The sequence below is a fragment of the Nicotiana attenuata genome, chromosome 6 (genome assembly GCF_001879085.1).
Source record: "Nicotiana attenuata strain UT chromosome 6, NIATTr2, whole genome shotgun sequence".
NCBI lineage: Eukaryota > Viridiplantae > Streptophyta > Magnoliopsida > Solanales > Solanaceae > Nicotiana > Nicotiana attenuata.
Window position 1 is genome coordinate 23,646,101 of NC_031994.1, and position 18,252 is coordinate 23,664,352.

Genomic DNA, 18,252 nt, shown 5'->3' on the forward strand with positions numbered 1-18,252 from the left:
TTCACATGCAATGAGTATAAAGATGCCATTGACATTCCCTATATTCATTAAAAATTGATATTCTCTGCAGTTACAAAATGTGGTTCTTTCCTCATTCCTTCTGAGGAAAGGTAAATGACAATAAGCAAATTCTTGATCTAAACTCACTATATGGGACCTATGGAATGAAATAAGGGAGTAATTTGCTCCACACTTCTGCCTTATTGCTGGCTTAATGAAAGGTTTCCTCAAAATTGAATAAATTAGAAAACTAAACCTTTAAAACTTGTTGAACTTCTCCATTCCCCGTTTTCCGATTCTTCCATTCCTGAAGACAGCCTCAAAAAGCATAACGATAGATGGCATCAGCTGCTCCATTATCATCATTGCTGGCACCAATCACATCAGCAGCGGCTTTTGCCTTCTCTGAACCATTGCTGAGAGCAACACCAAGAGAAGCTAACTCAAGCATCTCCACATCATTCTCGCCATCACCAATGGCCATTATCTGAAAATAGAAGTGGAAGCGGAGTTGGAGAAAACTCTATAACTAGAGTACAAAATTTTAGATAGCGCACGCCCACGGAGATCTAAAAATGGTTCGGTAGCGCTAAGTTTGATACTAGCTCCATCATATTTCTGCCTCCGGCTTAGACTAGTCAGGGACAATATGCAATGGAAAAATAAATCAGTCTCCCAAATCATGGCCCCATCAAGGCTGTAGAGCAAGGAATTGTTTACCCGACAGAAGCAACAGAAGGAAAGCTCCATAGTGTCAACCAAATCATTGTTGTTTTAAGAGGCTAGGGGGAAAACATAAACAGATCTTCCAATAAAAAATGCCCCATGAGTTTTGAGAGGTTGTACAATATAGATATCTCCTGCTCACTCCATATACGCAATTTTTCATATTGAAACTATTGCACTGACACCCTGCAGCATCATAAGATTTGCACCATATCGAGTGAAAGAACAAGTCTATACCAGAGGAACACCAAATGTTCAGAAATTTCAAAGGTGTCTGAGGTGACATCGCTCAATTAAGTCTATAATTTGGGAGTGCCATCCTCATATTTAACCACTTTGATGTTCGCTTTATCTCTGACTGAAAAATACGTGTGTACATGTATACAGTAAAGCCCCGTGAATTAACCAGCTAAATGTTATTAGCACGTACGCATTTCTTCAAACATACAAGAGTTAGACTTTTCTGGTATTCTACTATTACATATTTCACGGGCTAAAAATCCATTTACCGTAACATCTGCAGATGTGCATTATGCAGAGAAAAAAGGGAAGCCCGGTGCACTACGCTCCCGCTATGCGCAGGGTCCGGGGAAGGGCTGGACCACAAGGGTCTATTGTACGCAGCCTTACCCTGCATTTATGCAAGAGGCTGTTTCCACGGCTTGAACCCGTGACCTCCTGGTCACATGGCAGCAACTTTACCAGTTATGCGGAGAGAATGAAGCATGTTTCAGGAAAGAAAACGATAGAAGCAACATAAAAATGTAGGTGGCGCAACATTTATGCTGAATAAAGGTACCTAGGGAAATTTTTGGTAAACTTAAAAATATACCAGGATTAAATGCTAAGAAGTTAAACTTTGGAAAGATAACTATCAATACTCTGTCAATGTAATTCTGAATAACTTCCAATGTTTCTAGGTAATAGAAGAGATTATGGAACAAAATTAAAACAGCACTCACCTCCTTAGGACTAACACCCAAATGATCAAGAAGTATTTTTACTCCACTGCCCTTGGAAGTTCCAGGAGGAACAATTTCAAGCATGTCCGGACAAGCTTGGACAACAGAGGCATTATCTCCAATAGCCTCTGCCCAGTAGGGTCTTAATGTAGTATTCACTCCCTCCACAGTATCTAAGAAGATCACTTTCTGCAAATTGGAAATGAAGTATTATTTACAACCAAACCTAGAACTTGGATGCTGAATGAAAAAAATCCAACTTGCTCTTAGTTCAATAGAACAGGTGCACAAATTGACAAGGGTTTTTCCTTTTTTTTTTTTTAGNNGGGGGGGGGGGGGGGAATAGCCTTCTTACAGAATTCAAAAGATCATTTAAACAACCAAAGAAACAGGGAGGAAGGCAAAAGTGAAATTTAAGAATAAACAGAAACATGAAAAAAGATTTAAAACACTTTTATTTTAATCAGCATAAAAAGATGTAGAACACAGCAGAAAGAAAACAAAAAAGGCCGTAACTGTTTGCCATTTAGCTTGGACCTTGGTTTACTTTTGCGTGCCATGCCAAAGAAAGGGGGAGTTCTTTTCCCTTTCTACAAATGGAGTGTTGACCGTGTATTTTCCAAAAGCCCCCCCTCCAATACCAATAAAAAAAAGGAGGCCCCACCCTTCTATCAACACCCTAAAAAGAAAAAAGAAAAAAAAAGAAAAAAAATCCTGAGAAAACTAACAAGACCGTGTAATGATGCTACTGGCCCCTTTCACCTTGCCCATGAAAACACAAAATACCCATAAGCATGAGAAGGCCAAAATATTACAACCCAAAATACAACAACAACAACCCAGTAAAATCCCACAAATGGGGTCTGGGGAGGGTAGTGTGTACGCAGACCTTACCCCTACTCCGGAGGAGTAGAGAGCTGTTTCCGATAGACCCTCCGCTCACGACGATGGAAAGAGAGAGTGGAGCAGTAACACCAGAGGAAGCCAAAAAGATAACACCAGCAACGTAATAACCAGAAAATAGAAAGAAAAGCAATAACAATAAGCAGTACAATAGCACAGTACTACAAACACAGCGAAAGTAATAAGGACACAACAAAAGCCACTAGCATCCTAATACAAACCACTATCAAACTAGCCTCCTACAACCTAACCTGCAACCCTAATAAAGTAGTATAGACACCACAGGAGCTACTAGCAGCCTAAGACAAAACACTATCAGACTAGCCTCATACCTCCTAACCTACAACCTTAATGCTCGACCTCCACAGCTTCCTATCAAGTGCCATGTCCTAAAAAATCTGAAGTTGCACCATGTCCTGCCTGATCACCTCTCCCCAATACTTCTTAGGCCCCCTCTACCTTTTCTCATACCCGTCAAGGCCAGCCGCTCACACCTCCTTACCGTGGCATCTAGGCTTCTCCTCCGTACGTGCCCGAACCATCTAAGCCTAGTTTTCCGCATCTTGTCTTCAATGGAAGCCACGCCTACCTTCACCTGGTACCTTCATTCCTAATCCTATCCAGCCTAGTGTGCCCGCACATCCATCTCAACATCTTTATTTTTGTAACTTTCATCTTCTGGATATGAGAATTCTTGATTGGCCAACACTCTGCACCATACAACATGGCCTGTCTAACCACCACTCTGTAGAATTTACCTTTAAGTTTCGGAGGCACCTTCCTATCACACAAGACGCCAGACGCTAGCCTCCATTTCATCCACTCCACCCCTATACGGTGCGTGACATCCTCATCAATTTCCCCGTTCCCTTGGATAACCGACCCCAGGTACCTGAAGCTCCCTTTCTCAGGGATGACTTGAGAGGCAAGCCTCACGTCCATGTCCGCTTCTCTTGATACGCAGCTGAACTTGCACTCCACGTATTATGTCTTAGTCCTGCTCAACTTGAAACCTTTAGACTCGACGATCTGTCTCCAAACCTCCAACCTCTCGTTAACACCGCCTTGCATCTCATCGATCAGAACTATATCATCGGCGAATAACATACATCATGGTACCTCCCCTTGAATATGGTGTGTCAGTGCGTCCATCACCAGAGCAAATAAGAACGGGCTGAGCGCAGATCCCTGGTGTAACCCCATAACAATGGAAAAATGCTCCGAGTCGCCCCCCACAATCCTAACACGAGTCTTAGCTCCATCATACATGTCCTTAATCACCCTAATATAAGCTACCTGAACACCTCACACCTCCGGGCATCTCCAAAGAACTTCCCTAGGGACCTTGTCATATGTTTTTTCTAGGTCAATAAACACCATGTGCAAACACCATGTACAACCTAAAATAACCGACACATTAGCAAACTGGCATCTGCATCTTCACCGACAAGCCGGCACTCAATATAGTAGGGAAATCTATCTCTTTAGATTGTCTTTTATTTCTTATCTTTCCTTTTCTCTCCGCTTGTTTTGCTTTATGGAACTCGTGTTCTAGCTCATTACCTCTTCCCGTACTTTTTCTGTGATTACAATAATATGTAAATTATGAAACTCAAACCTGATAAGAAAAATGATTGCAAAAGAAAAACTAATCAGTGCTCGACTTGCATTAATAAACAAAAACCGGGAACGGGCTATTTCGAACATATGAAGAGGAATTTGATGTCTACACAAACTTTAGTTGGGGAGGGGAGGCTTCACCTCCATAATATTGCAATTTTCATCACAAACTGTAAGCCACCAAAATTAGAAAAGGCCTATAGTCGAATTTAACCAACTACCTAAGTATGTGTAGCATCCTAAGTCAGCTAATAGTTTGAATAAAGACTCTTCCAGGGAATAATGATGTCTTTTTCCTTTCAGCTTGCGTGTAGTACAAGTGCAAACTGCAATTCCCTCTCAGGGATGAATAGTATATGTTCAGGGCAACAGTGTGACCCTGCAGTTAATTTCCCATACCCTCCGATACTTGGAAAGTACTAGTCATATAATTAGCAGCTAATTTTAATAACATACCTGTATGTCCGTCCCTGCCAACAGTTGTTCAACTGAAGGAATAATCTCCGCCTGTCAAATGATTAGATATGAAGCATTCAGCAAGGCATGTCAAGGCCTGTATAATGTCTAGTGAGATAAAGACTATTGATAAGTATGGTACCTTTGGCTCGTTATATATAGTATGAAGTGAATCCACAAGAGGGTGATGAAACAATGTTAAGCAACGATCCTCACTAAATGCAATGAGAGGAACCTTATGCTCAAGAGAGTACAGAAATGCCTGTAAATTGAAGAATGATCAGAATCTGGTCTCATATTGACCAGTAAATGTAATAGCATGTGTTGATGTCAGCATGAGACCTTATGGAGCATAGTTTACATATACCCTTGTGGATGGAGTACCTGTTTTTCAATTAGTATGCCGTAATCCCAATAAAGAGCATTTCTCACTAACAGTTTGTATGTACTATCATAAACTTATAGATAATCAACAAATCCAGCATCACCCAAGTATATGATAATCATGCAACAACAACAGCAACAACTACGTCTCAGTCCCAAACAAGTTGGGGTCGGCTGTATGAATCCTCACTTCATTCTTTAAGCTCAACTCATATTATCATCATATCAAAATAAAATAAAAGTGGAAGCGAAATACAGGTTAAGTATATATATATAAAATAAGAGTAAAATAGAAAGTAATTAAGACAAATAGAAAGTACCCGGATGTTCTTATACTCGCAGACAAATCACTATAACCTCACATTTAAAACAAAAAAATTGCACCTTTCAGAAAAAAATTGTGCAATCACAAATTTGTACTTTAACTAATATAAATTTTAGAAGAATGTAGAAGTTACTTTCCATCTATAACATAGAGAAACAATGAAAAAACGAAATTCATTAAAAAAATTCTCCTAGATAATGTTCAAACCTTAAAAATAAACCATCTTTATTTTGTTTTTGATGATCAAAGTGAATCTAGTTCACAGAAATCAGCAGCTGGAAAGTGCTTAACTTTACAAATTATAAAGGACTTGAACTCCTTGAACTAACGAAGTCCGTCAACGTATAAGAATTACACAATGGTTATGAAACCAGTGCCATTATATGAGAATGATGCTGGGTTTTATATCCACAAAAGATGCCATATAAATGCAGATATTAAGATGGAGCTGTCATATAAAATACTACACATGATAGAAATGACCACATCCTACAAAAGATGCAAGTAGCCTGAATGGTGGATAAATGACAAAAGGTCGCCTAAGTTGGATTGCTCGCGCTCTACATAGACCTCCAAATGCATGATGTGTGCATTTAACTGTGGAAGGGTGAAATTTAATTGTGGCATATATTCTAACTGCATTGAACATACAATGTATTGGTAGCCTTACAGTCATAATAAGTAGATTTCCATATTACTTAGGAAAGGTAATCTAAGAGTCATTTCTTTATAATGGTAGTGTTCAGACCCAGCTCACGTGCACCTCCCACCAGTGCAAATACCAAGTAATTTTGTCCATCAAGGCTTTGGCAAATGGGAAGACATCACATAGTGTTTTTATCCTCGTGCATTGAACCTTGGATTTCCATGTTCGCATCCACTTCTTTGACCACTAGACAAACACTTGAGCGCATCTAAGAATCATTTTTTATTTGTTGTACAAGTTGAAGTTACGTCTTTTTTTTTAGAAATAAGAGAACCAATAAATTGACACGTGAAACATATGATTTTCATCCTTCCACTTGAATTTACTCCGAGTAAATCACAACATTTTGTAGTGCAATTATATTTATTTTTATTCAAAGAGATTGATTAATGATATGTGAGTATTGGATAAAGAGAGATGTTGTATAACATGTTGCTTGCTATGAAATAGTATTGTATAAAAATCTTGATTTGAAAGAACGAGATGAATAAGACTGTAAACAAATGAAAGGGAACTAAGACAGCCACAAGCAAAGGCACATACCTCTTTACACACATTCTGATCCAAGTTTCTTCGAGAAATTTCCCGGCCTTGTCTGCCATAAACGAGCAACCCCTGACAATTGTATGATTTTTAAAAACATAAGAAACTTATAGCCATGGGAAAAATTAGAAAAAGTGAAAGCTATAAATTCTATACCACAAAAGAAACTACTACTCCTTTTAGCAAAACTACTGCCTCAAATATGCCACTGAACTTGAGAAAATGGCTCATATATGCCACTTGTTAATAGTTGGTCTTGAATATGCCCCGGTTTTTATCATTTTGGGTCATATGTGTTATACCCACTAACAAAATCTAATTAGTAACATATTTTTCCAAGGGTGTGCCGCCACAGTGGTTTTCATGGTGGATTTTGGAGATGAATCGAATGTGGGTTTGTATGTTGCTTGGGGTGATTTTGGGAGAAAATGAAAATCAATGACCAACTTTATATTTTGGGATGCTAGAAAATATGTTCTTTTTACTTATAAAAGGAAATGTGTTCTTTTTCCTGAAGAGGGTACTTTTTCTCCCAGCTTTTGATACTAATTCGATATCTTATAACCAAAAAGTTAAATGGGACCAACCTTTATACTTAAAAATGCTAACATTCTCATTAAACTTCATCTCCACTCTAAACTATACAATAAAGTTCAGGTCCAGTTAATACATTTACCTAATTAAAGTAGGAGTATTTGTTTACTTCATACTCCCCTTAACCCATTTCATGTGCCACACTTCCTTTTTAGTTTGTCCCAAAAAGAATGGCACCTTTCTATATTTTTAAACAATTTTATCAAACTTATAATTTTACCCTTAATGAGATGATTTATCGCCACACAAATGTATATGGCTTGTTTTAGACCATAAATTTCGAAAGTTTGCCTTAAACTCCTTTCTATATTTTTAAACAATTTTATCAAACTTATAATTTTACCCTTAATGAGATGATTTATCGCCACACAAATGTATATGGCTTGTTTTAGACCATAAATTTCGAAAGTTTGCCTTAAACTCCGTGCCACTCAAACAGTGCCACATAAATTGTGACAAAAAGTACCTGTTTATTTCATTTTTGTCTAAAAGGAAACAGGAAATAAGAATCTCGTAAGGGCATTCAACATATAGAGATGTCCAGACTCCAAAAAATGTTGCTAATGAGAATATGTTTGCCAAATTTCCCTGCATAATCATCCTTCTAGTTCTCCATCTTAGGCAATTTCTTCTATTTGATAATCCTTTCAACCTCCTTGTATTTTCCACTCTTTTCTTTTTTGTGTGTTCATGCTCTCTCTCTCTCTCTCTCTCTCTCTCTCTCTGTGACAGACTAAAAATAACCACTTAAAACTGTTTTAGAAATTTCAGACGAAAAGACTATATAAATCAACTTCTTATAGACAGGAAATTACCAAATCATTAATTCTAATTCAACTCTCCCCAATTTCACTCACAACACAAACATATAATTTGATACCATAGCTGCTGAAATAGAATGAACAAATCATGCTATAGAGAAGAATTTGTCAAGCAGTTGTTTCCCAAGCAAAGGTTTATCCTAAATAACATCAGATATGGTTCACAAATAGGCTACTCCCTCTATCCCTAATCGTTTCACTTTTTTCGTTTCTGTAGTACCAAAAGGGCCATATTTGTTCCCGAACTAACCTTCAACATACAAGGGAAAACTTAAGTTCCCTTAATTATTATTTGTGGAAAGGCAAGTTGGAAAACATGTAAAACCCTCTATTTCACTTAAACTAAGTGAAAAAGCAAATGGGACAAAGTTACGAGAAGGAAGGATTACTGCAACCAATAAAAATCCCCTTTATTTAGGAAGTAAAAGACGTTATGATTATCTTAAATGAATCTCTGCGTAATTTTGAAGTGAATGACTATTACCCATATCCAATTGGAAATATTAAATGGTTCGAAAATTGAAGATGCTATTGACTAAGGATAGGGATGGAGTAAGACAGTAAGTTAACCTGCACGAATACTCCTGGAGAAACCTCTGAAGCAATGCCGTCTTTTCCAGCTAAACCTACACTCTTGAACAGAGTAATGACAGCAGGACGGGTCTGCCAAGACAAAATATAAAGCTTATGATAGTTACTCGGAGGCAGAGGAAAAAAATGGTATATTGCATAGGGAGATACTATTAGATCAGAATGAAATCAGAAAACTACTGTAGGATATGGGAAAAGAAAAAAACTTGTCCTCACTTTTCCAGTAGCTATCACCACTTTTACACCCCTAGAAGTGGCCTCTCTAAGAGCTTCAACAGTTGCTGAACTAATCTGACTTTTGCTGTTGAGGAGGGTACCTTACATCAACAATGGGAGGAAACCAAGAAGATAATAAACAGGTGAAACAGATTAAAGGAACCAATTCTAAGAATCACAACTGTTTTCTTACCATCCATATCACAGAAGATGTAGCTAAACTTTGGTCTGTAAAATCGAAGAGTCCCTTCTTTCTTCCTGTCTTTACACAGTTGGCATGTAAGATTATCTCTTCAATCCCATTAATCAGGAATGTAAACTTACAAAAGAGAGTAACAACATAACTAGAAGAGAGTAATTTAACAAAGAAAGACACAATCTTTTTGTTATTATTAGGCACATTACCAATGTTCTCCAAAGGAGGACTATCAGCATCCTTAGCATCATATGCACTCTGAATTAATCCTTTTCCCTTCCACCCAAGACTTTTTAGAAGGATCTCCTCTTCTTTCTCCATTTCAGCTTCAGCTTCATCACTAAGCTCATGATCGAACCCCAAAAGATGTAGCAAACCATGAACCTGCAGGGGAGACAAACAACGATTGTCTTATTTGTAACACAATACTCCCTCCGTTTCAAAAAGATTGTCTTAGTTTGACTTGGCACGGAGTTTAATTTTTGGGAGAAGACTTTTGCCAAATCATTTAAATATACTCCCTCTCTGTTAAAAAGATTGGCATCTTTGTAAATTTGGTAATCCTCTTACTTTTGAGTTCCGTTACTACCCTAGCTATCATTCCCTTTAAAAACCTGATAAGACCTCACCGAATACAAAAGTAAACAATGTGGGAACTGGGATTATTACATTAGGTAGAAAAGTCAATGTTTTAAAAGTAGGGCTACAACGTGTCAGATCTCTTTCATTTTCTTACGATTTGGCTTTTACACTTTTATTCTTTTCCACTCTTTTAGGCAGAATGATATCTTACTTTATGAATAGTTTGACATTAAACATAACCAAAGAAACAAATCCATGATTTAATTTTTTAGGTCACGTACGTCTTCAATACCTTAATTAAAACAATCTAAAACTTCATGAGATATGCACCATATTTAGATGGGAAATCACAACAAACGACTAAGCTCCAGGAACCTCAGGTTCACACCAATATTATCTAAATAGCCACCATAGTGCAACACTCTTGAACTAGAGTAACTAGATAATCAAGCATAAATAATCACATCACTCAAACTTATAGCGAAAAACAACACAAATTAATTTTCAAAAATTGGCAATTGCATACAAAACGAATTGTAATCACAACCATCAGACTAATAAATGACAAGATACAATGTTCTCTTCAACAAGATGATTTTAGCATCTCAAATAAAGAAAGCAACTCCAGTGGAATTTTAAATTTCTTGTCAAAAGTCCTCAAACTGCAGAAATTGAGCAAGCATCTCCCCAAAGCAGTGAACCAAGAAGCACGAAACAATTTTGGGAGCAAAACGCATCAGGATCCAGTCAACATCAACAAGATTAATTTCTTTGAAAAGCTTGGACTTCATATTTTCATCAATATGTACCAATTGTCATTATAAACGGGGACAAAAACTAGATTGTTACGAAACATATAATTTATTAAAGATATACAAACTTAATATTCCCGTTTCTTAAAATGCAGTACATAAGTCTTAGATTATAGACTTAATGCTTATAGCTTCATTAAATACACCAAGTGTGTACAAAAAGAGCTAACACAAACCTTGACGTAAAAGTTATAAATCAGAAACAAACCTTACAAAAAAAGTTATAGATAAAACCTCGACGTATTACTATCTGATACACCTTAAAGTACAATACACCATAAAGTACAGCTAGAGCTTCATCAACAATGACAATGTCACAACAAACTTGAATAGGAAGATTTCCCCGTCGTTCTAGCATCTCTTTTTCATATGTGGCACTTTGTATTTGTTCCCACAGTTATCTTTCATCACCTCGACCATGCAAGATTGTAGATTTAGAAACACATGCTTCAACTGTTCAACTTTATCTCATTAAAAGATCTCTCAACTGCATTTATTAACTCATCAATATTTGAAGGAGCCATTTGATGTTGAAGGGATTCGATAACTCTAAAGAATCCAAGGTCCAAAACATTTAGATCGAGACTATTAGGAGGTTGAAAACATAGCCTAATATCAAATACATCTTGTCGACCAGCCCCATTAAATTCCAAGTCATCAACCACTAAGATGAGGTCTTGAATTATCTTGTTGAATAAAAATCGGAGCATTTGATTGCGAAAGTGGCCACTTTGATTGAATCGCTGGAAGAACTCTTTCTATTAAGCAAATCCTAGTGACAGATAAAACAAGTTTAGTTTCTAAAGTTCCAGCAACTCTATTTTTGCTATTCCTTTTAGCTGGTTCCTTGACTACAAATGGAAAAATGCCTATTTTTCCAAAAACTAATTCAACTACATCTTCATCAAACCTAGGTCGTGCAACAGCACTAATAAACATAACTTTTGGTACGAAGCTCTTACTTTTGCAAGATCTATATGGGTTTGGCTAATGTTCCTCGGGAAGAAGGTAGAACTTTGCAGATTTTTGGGTTAGAAAGAACCATTTTCGCCTATATAAACATAGGACTTGAATGGAGTGTACCAGACTCAATCATTGATAGGCATAATCGAACTCTTGTTGTCTTATTTTTCTCTGTCAAATGAGGCTTTATGGCATTAGTATGTGACCTTATAGAACCTTCTTTGATACGCAACAAAACAGTTAATGTTGACATATTTATAGCACAAGCCAAAGATCGAATATTTGTTCGACGACAAAGAGAGGTTTCCTTGACCAGATTAACTTTGATGTGAACTCGTTTCCTCCCAACTTTGTCGGCATAATTAGCAGACATCTAATGAATTAGCATTACCAACACTTAAGTTTGCATGTTTCCAAATTCGTACCAATGTTCTCTTTGGAATATTGAACAAAATTTATGTTTCCTTTAGAGACCCATATTTAAGAGTTCCTTTTTTTACTTTACTTTAAAAGTCATTTTGCAATAGTTTGGCGCTCCTCATTTTTTTAGTTGTAACCAGAATATGGATAAATATAAAAAAGAAACAAAGGAAGCAAAAAAGAGTTCATCTCAATATCTATGTATAAATAGATAAGCCTTTCACTTAATCTAATAGTGGCACCACTAACAAAAAATTTCACCCGCCCTAATATCAGTAATAACCAAAAGCTGCTGAATTTCAGGAAAAGAAATTTTGAAATATGTTTTCATCCCATCAATATGGTTGGTTAAAAATATACACCAAATCTAGAATAAAAAATTCATAGAAATCTTGTTCAAACTTGGGTTGCTTTTTTTTGATGAAGTAATTGGTTTCATTACTTACATCAAGAAGATGCATAAAATACAAAAGTGTAGTAATTGTTTCCTTACAAATGTTTATACTAGTACTAGGGAGCTAACAAAATTCAAAAAACTATCAGGGGAGTCTATAGGGGATAGATAAGCCCAGCTATACAAATACATGAGGCATCTAGCCTTGAGGCATCCAACTTGGGTTGCTGATAAATCCATAGAAATCTTGTTCACTCCGTCCATAGAGAAAGAAGAAAGTTTTTCCTTTTGGCTTGGGCAAAAGGCTTACGGTGAATATTTTGTTGAAATGGGAAAGCTCCAGGATGGGATAAGTTTCTGGGGAAGGGACATCAATGTGGAGAGAGAAGATGGACCATGTCAAGTACTTTATCTGTTTTCCATTCAAAAGCTAGTTAGTGGGCCCTTAAGGGTATAATTGGAACTTGGTATACCCCCTCCGTTTCAAAAAGATTGTCTTAGTTTAACTAGGCATAAAGTTTAATTTTTGGGAGAAGAAGCCAAATTTCTTTTCCTAAAATTCAGCAGCTTTTGGTTATTACTGATATTAGGGCGGGTATAATTTTTGTTGTGGCGCCACAGAATTTCATTTTAGATTAAGTCAAAGCCTTATATATTTATACATAGATATTGAGATGAACTCATTTTTGCTTCCTCTGTTTCTTTTTTATATTTATCTATTCTTGTCACAACTAAAAAATGAGGATACAACTAAAAAATGAGGAGCCCCAAGCTATTGCAAAATGGCTTTTAAAGAGAAGTAAAGGAGGAGCTCTTAAATATGGGTCTCTAAAGGAAGTGGAAATTTTGCTCAATACTCCAAAGAGAATAGTGGTACGAATTTGGAAACAGGCAAAATTAAGTGTTGCTAATGGAAATTCATTAGATGTGTCTACTAATTATGCCGACAGAGTTGGGAGGAAACGAGTTCATATCGATGTTAATCTGGTCAAGGAAACCCCTCTTTGTCGTCGAACAAATATTTGATCTTTGGCTTGTGGTATAAATATGTCAACATCAACTGTTTTTCGGCGTATCAAAGAAGGAGCTATAAGGTCACATATTAATGCCATAAAGCCTTATTTGACAGAGGAAAATAAGAAAGCAATAGTTCAATTCTACCTATCAATGATTGAGTCTGGTGCACTCCATTCAAATCCTATGTTTATAGATATGTTTAATTATGTTCATATAGACGAAAAATGGTTCTTTAACCGAAAAATCTGCAAAGTTCTACCAACATCCTGAAGAATACGAGCCAAACTCATATAGATCTTGCAAAAGTAAGAGCTTCATAACAAAAGTTATGTTTATGAGTGACATTGCGCGACCTAGATTTGATGAAGATGGAGTTGACTTATTTTCTGAAAAAATAGGCATTTTTCCCTTTGTAGTCAAGGAACCAGCCAAGAATAATAGCAAAAATAGAGTTGCTGGAACTTTAGAAACTAGGCCTAGTTTATCCGTCATTAAAGATGTCACAAGGATTTGCTTAATAAAAAAAGTTCTTCCAGCGATTCAATCAAAGTGGCCACTTTCGCAATCAAATGCTCCTATTTTTATTCAACAAGATAATGCAAGACCTCATCTTAGTATTGATGACTTGGAATTTACTGAAGTTGTTCGACAAGATGGATCTGATATTAGGCTATGTTTTCAACCTCCTAATAGTCCCAATCTAAATGTTTTGGACATTGGATTCTTTAGAGCTATTAAATCCCTTCACCATCAAATGGCTCCTTCAGAGATTGATGAGTTGATAAATGCAGTTGAGACATCTTTTAATGAGATGAAAGTTGAACGGTTGAATCATGCTTCTAAATCTACAATCTTGCATGGTCGAGGTGCTGAAAGATAAAGGTGGGAACAAATACAAAGTGCCACATATGAAAAAGAGATGCTAGAACGACGGGGAAATCTTCCTACTCAAGTTTGTTGTGAAATTAACATTGTTAATGAAACTCTAGTTGTACTTTAAGGTGGTATTAGATAGTAATACGTCAAGGTTATCTATAGCTTTTTTTGTAAGGTTTGTTTTTTATTTATAACCTTGAATAGTAGTTGGAATATAGTTTTTATGTTAACTCTTTTTGACTTTTTGTACACACTTGGTGTATTTAATGACGCTATAAACATTAAGTTTGTAATCTAAGACTCATGTACTCTATTTAAAGAAATGGGAATATTAAGTTTATGTATCTTTAATAAACTACATTTATCGTAGCAACCTGATTTTTGTCCCCATTTACATCGTTTACAATGAAGGTTGGTAGAGATTGATAAAAATATGAAGGCCAAGCTTTTCGAAGAAATTAATCTCGCTGATGTTGACTTATGAAGTGTTTTGCTCCCAAAATTGTTTTGTACTTCTTGGTTCACTACTTTGGGGAGAAGCTTTCTCAATTTCTGAAGTTTGAAGACTTCTAACAAAAAATTTAAAATTCCATTGGAGTTGCTTTCTTTATCTTGAGATGCTAAAATTATCTTGTTGGAGAGAACATTATATTTTGTCATTTATTATTCTGATGGTTGAGACTACTATTTGTTTTGTAAGCAATTGTCAATTTTGAAAAGTGATTTGTGTTGTTCATCGCTATGAGTTTGAATGATGTGAGTATTTATAGTTGATTATTTAGTGGAATAGTGTCGCACTATAGTGGTTATTCAGAAAATATTGGTGTGAACGGTGAAATTGGAATGAGGCTGGGAGAACATGAGGTTCCTGGAGCTTAGGCTTGTTTTGTTTGGATTTCTCGTCTAAATATGGTGCATATCTCATGAAGTTTTAGTATGTTTTAATTAAAATGTTGAATACGCATGTGGCCTAACAGATTAAATCATGGATTTGTTTCTTTGTTTCTTTGGTTATGTTTAATGTCAAAGTATTCACAAATTAAGATATCGTTTTGCCTAAACAATTTACAGCAAAAGTGAGAAAGAACGAAAAAAGTAAAATCAAAATCTTGTTTGTTGTATTATGTCTTCAATGTTGAATGCTTGAATGCAACAACAACAACAACAACAATAACCCAGTAAAATCCCAATAATGGAGTCTGGGAGGGTAGTGTGTACGCAGACCTTACCCCTACCCTGCAGGAGTAGGAAGGCTGTTTCCGAAAGACCCTCGGCTCAAGACAAAGGACAAAAGGAGACAATAAATGCTTGAATGCAACAAAAGAGTAGAAAAGAATAAAAAGTGTAAAAGCCAAATGGTAAGAAAATGAAAGAGATCTGACACATTGTAGCCCTACTTTTTAAAACACGGACTTTTCTACCTAATATAATAATCCCACATTATTTATTTTTTTATTCGGGGGGGATCCAATCATGATTATCGGAATCCGGGTTCAAACCCCGGCAGCGGAAATCTTTTTCGGAAACAGCATCTCTACCCTCAAGGTAGGGGTAGCGTCTGCATACACACTACCCTCCCCAGACCCCCACTCGTGGGATATACTGGATTTGTTGTTGTTGTTGTATTCGGTGGTCTTGTCGGTTTTTAAAGGGAATGATAGCAAAGGGCAGTAATTGAACTCAAAGGTGAGAGGATTACTAAATTTAGAAAGGAGGAACAGACCAATAAGGAAATAGTGCCTATCTTTTTGAAACAAAGGGAGTATCAAATTCTGCTACTGCTGGTTCAAACAACTATGCTCCTTCCTACTTCAGGAAAATGACAATCCAAAAGGCTTTAAATATATAACTATATGACTGCATGAAACGAGCAACCGAAATAAAGAAGTGAAAGAAACGATGCATGTCCATATTTAATGGACACTAATGGATGGACTAACTAGTACAAAAAATGCCAAGGGTACTTGTCATGGAAATATATTGACAACCAAGCTTGCGGATTAGCCTTTCTTTCAGTGAAAATATTCCGAGATGACCACATATTGCATCATAAATTAGGGACAGGAATCGGTCATCAACTGTAAGACAGCTCGGATTTAACAGCAGCATACAGTGAGTTTTTCAGAGGTATGTGAAACCTACCAGTAAGATGCGTATCTCGTCCAGTAGAATATGTCCCCTTTCCTCTGCTTGCCGTGCTGCTGTCTCCACCGAAATCACAATGTCTCCCAACATTAACTGTAGACACGGACCTGGTCAGCCTTTTTAAATGAGGTGTGACATGCGAATAATGCAGCTAGTTCTTACAATTGGAAGCTCAAGTTCAGGTATATGTTGAGACATTGAAAGAACATCAGTAGGGTGGTCCTCATCTCTCCAATCCTTATTAAGCTCGCGGATGAACTCATCATTGCAAAGCAGTACTGATAATTCAACAGTTTCAAAGCAACCAACATCATTAATTACTCTATCCCTCGTTTGATACTCTGAGTCTTTCAAATTATCAAATGCTAACTTCATAGCCATTGGAACATTAAGACGAAGCATTTCAGCAATATCCTGCAGTGGCGAAACTGGGAATGAATAAAATAGAATGAAACGGGTTTACATTTTTTAAATAAGAAACAAATTTACAAATAAGAGTTGCTGCAAAGAATTAGTGCATAAACTTTCTTGATGGAATTTTACTTGGAATTTTCAATTAGCTCAAAGGGGGTGGATTACTTTACTTAAAATGCATATATGTTCCTGCCTATATTACTGATTTTGGCATAGTTGATGCTGAAATTCTTTCTTTTGATGAAGAATATTTGATGCTGAAATTCTTGCAACTTCAATCCCTATCATCCGTTGTGGAAGCGTGCATGATCGTATCTCTTTCCTGGCCCGTGAAACTCATTTATCGGATTCACATTGCATTGTCTTTTCCTAAGTACTAGTTCTCAATCTCTTTCTTACTAAGCCCAGTTTGGAAGTGAAATCATGGGAAACCTGTAATTCAATTAGCAAAATCATGGGATTCTTTTACACCAAATAGTGTAATTTACCCTGTTATAGCAGGTTAATTACCATTTATTATAGGTTACCAATCAATGTAATTTAATAAAGCCACCTACAATTAGCTTTAAGCCACCTGATTTAAGCCACATGATCAATGTATAGAACTTAAACTCAATAAAAAATGATGGGCAAATCAAAATTACCAAATTTGCGAAATGTTAACTGAGGTATTACCAGAACTTCAGGATCATCGGGCAATTGCTCTTCAATACAAATCTTTACACTAAGTTCCAACTCTTTCTCTTTGTCTCTCTTCTTCAGCGGCCGTTTCCGAAACTTCCGATAGTCTCTCTGCGAAGCAAACACTTTACCGTACCATCCGCCAACACTCCATTTCCTATCCCCTGTGCCACTCAAGCCATTGTGAAACTTCCGACCAAAAACTGACGAGGATTTTGCGAAGGAAACATGAGCCACCGTAGGCAGCGGAAGAGTAAGAAAATGCGAGTTTGCGGAGAAAGCCATGGCGGAGGCGTGTGCGCAATGGAGTGCGCGTGGGAGAACACGCGCCGCCATGGCGAGTGGTGGTGGAGGGTGAAGAGTGCGGCAAAGACGAGATAGCATTCAGGTTGAAAAATGTAGGAGTAGTATTTATTTGTGTAGTTTCTTTTTTGCTTAAAATGTAACGCTCGATTGTGTGGTGCTGCGAATGCCGTTAATTTGATTAAGATTATATATGGTAGGGAAAAGGGCTAAACATGCTAATATATACTATTAAAAATAGAATAATTATATCTTCTTTTTTTCTATGTCTATATCTATATCAATATCTATATCTATACTATATTAAAAGCACGAAGGCCCTTAATGAAATGTCGTTCGTCATTTTTACCCTTTTAAAATAGAATTCGTACTATACAAAATAGTCATTTTATTATTGTCCTTATATTTATGATTTCAAAATGACTAATAATTTTTACTGTAACATTTCCTTATTTAAATACAATCTCAAGATTTTAAAAGTATTTCCTTATTTGAATACAATTTCAAGATTTTAAAAAGGCCTAAGAGCAATATATTTTAACTATTTTAGACGCTTTTAATAAAGACATCCGAATTGAATTGCTAAATGAAGTTTTAGTAAT

General features: G+C 36.5%; 1 protein-coding gene across 1 annotated transcript; it reads right to left on the reverse strand.

Annotated features, from left to right (window-relative positions):
* LOC109226716 lies at positions 1–17,799 on the reverse strand. The gene is made up of 12 exons (XM_019391559.1): positions 17,342–17,799; positions 16,415–16,666; positions 16,250–16,345; positions 9,253–9,427; positions 9,041–9,109; positions 8,848–8,948; positions 8,611–8,703; positions 6,626–6,697; positions 4,810–4,929; positions 4,668–4,718; positions 1,689–1,877; positions 1–487 (listed from the first exon to the last, which is right to left on the reverse strand). Exons 1-12 carry the CDS (start codon positions 17,729–17,731, stop codon positions 320–322), a joined length of 1,776 nt encoding a protein of 591 aa, XP_019247104.1. The 5' UTR covers positions 17,732–17,799; the 3' UTR covers positions 1–319.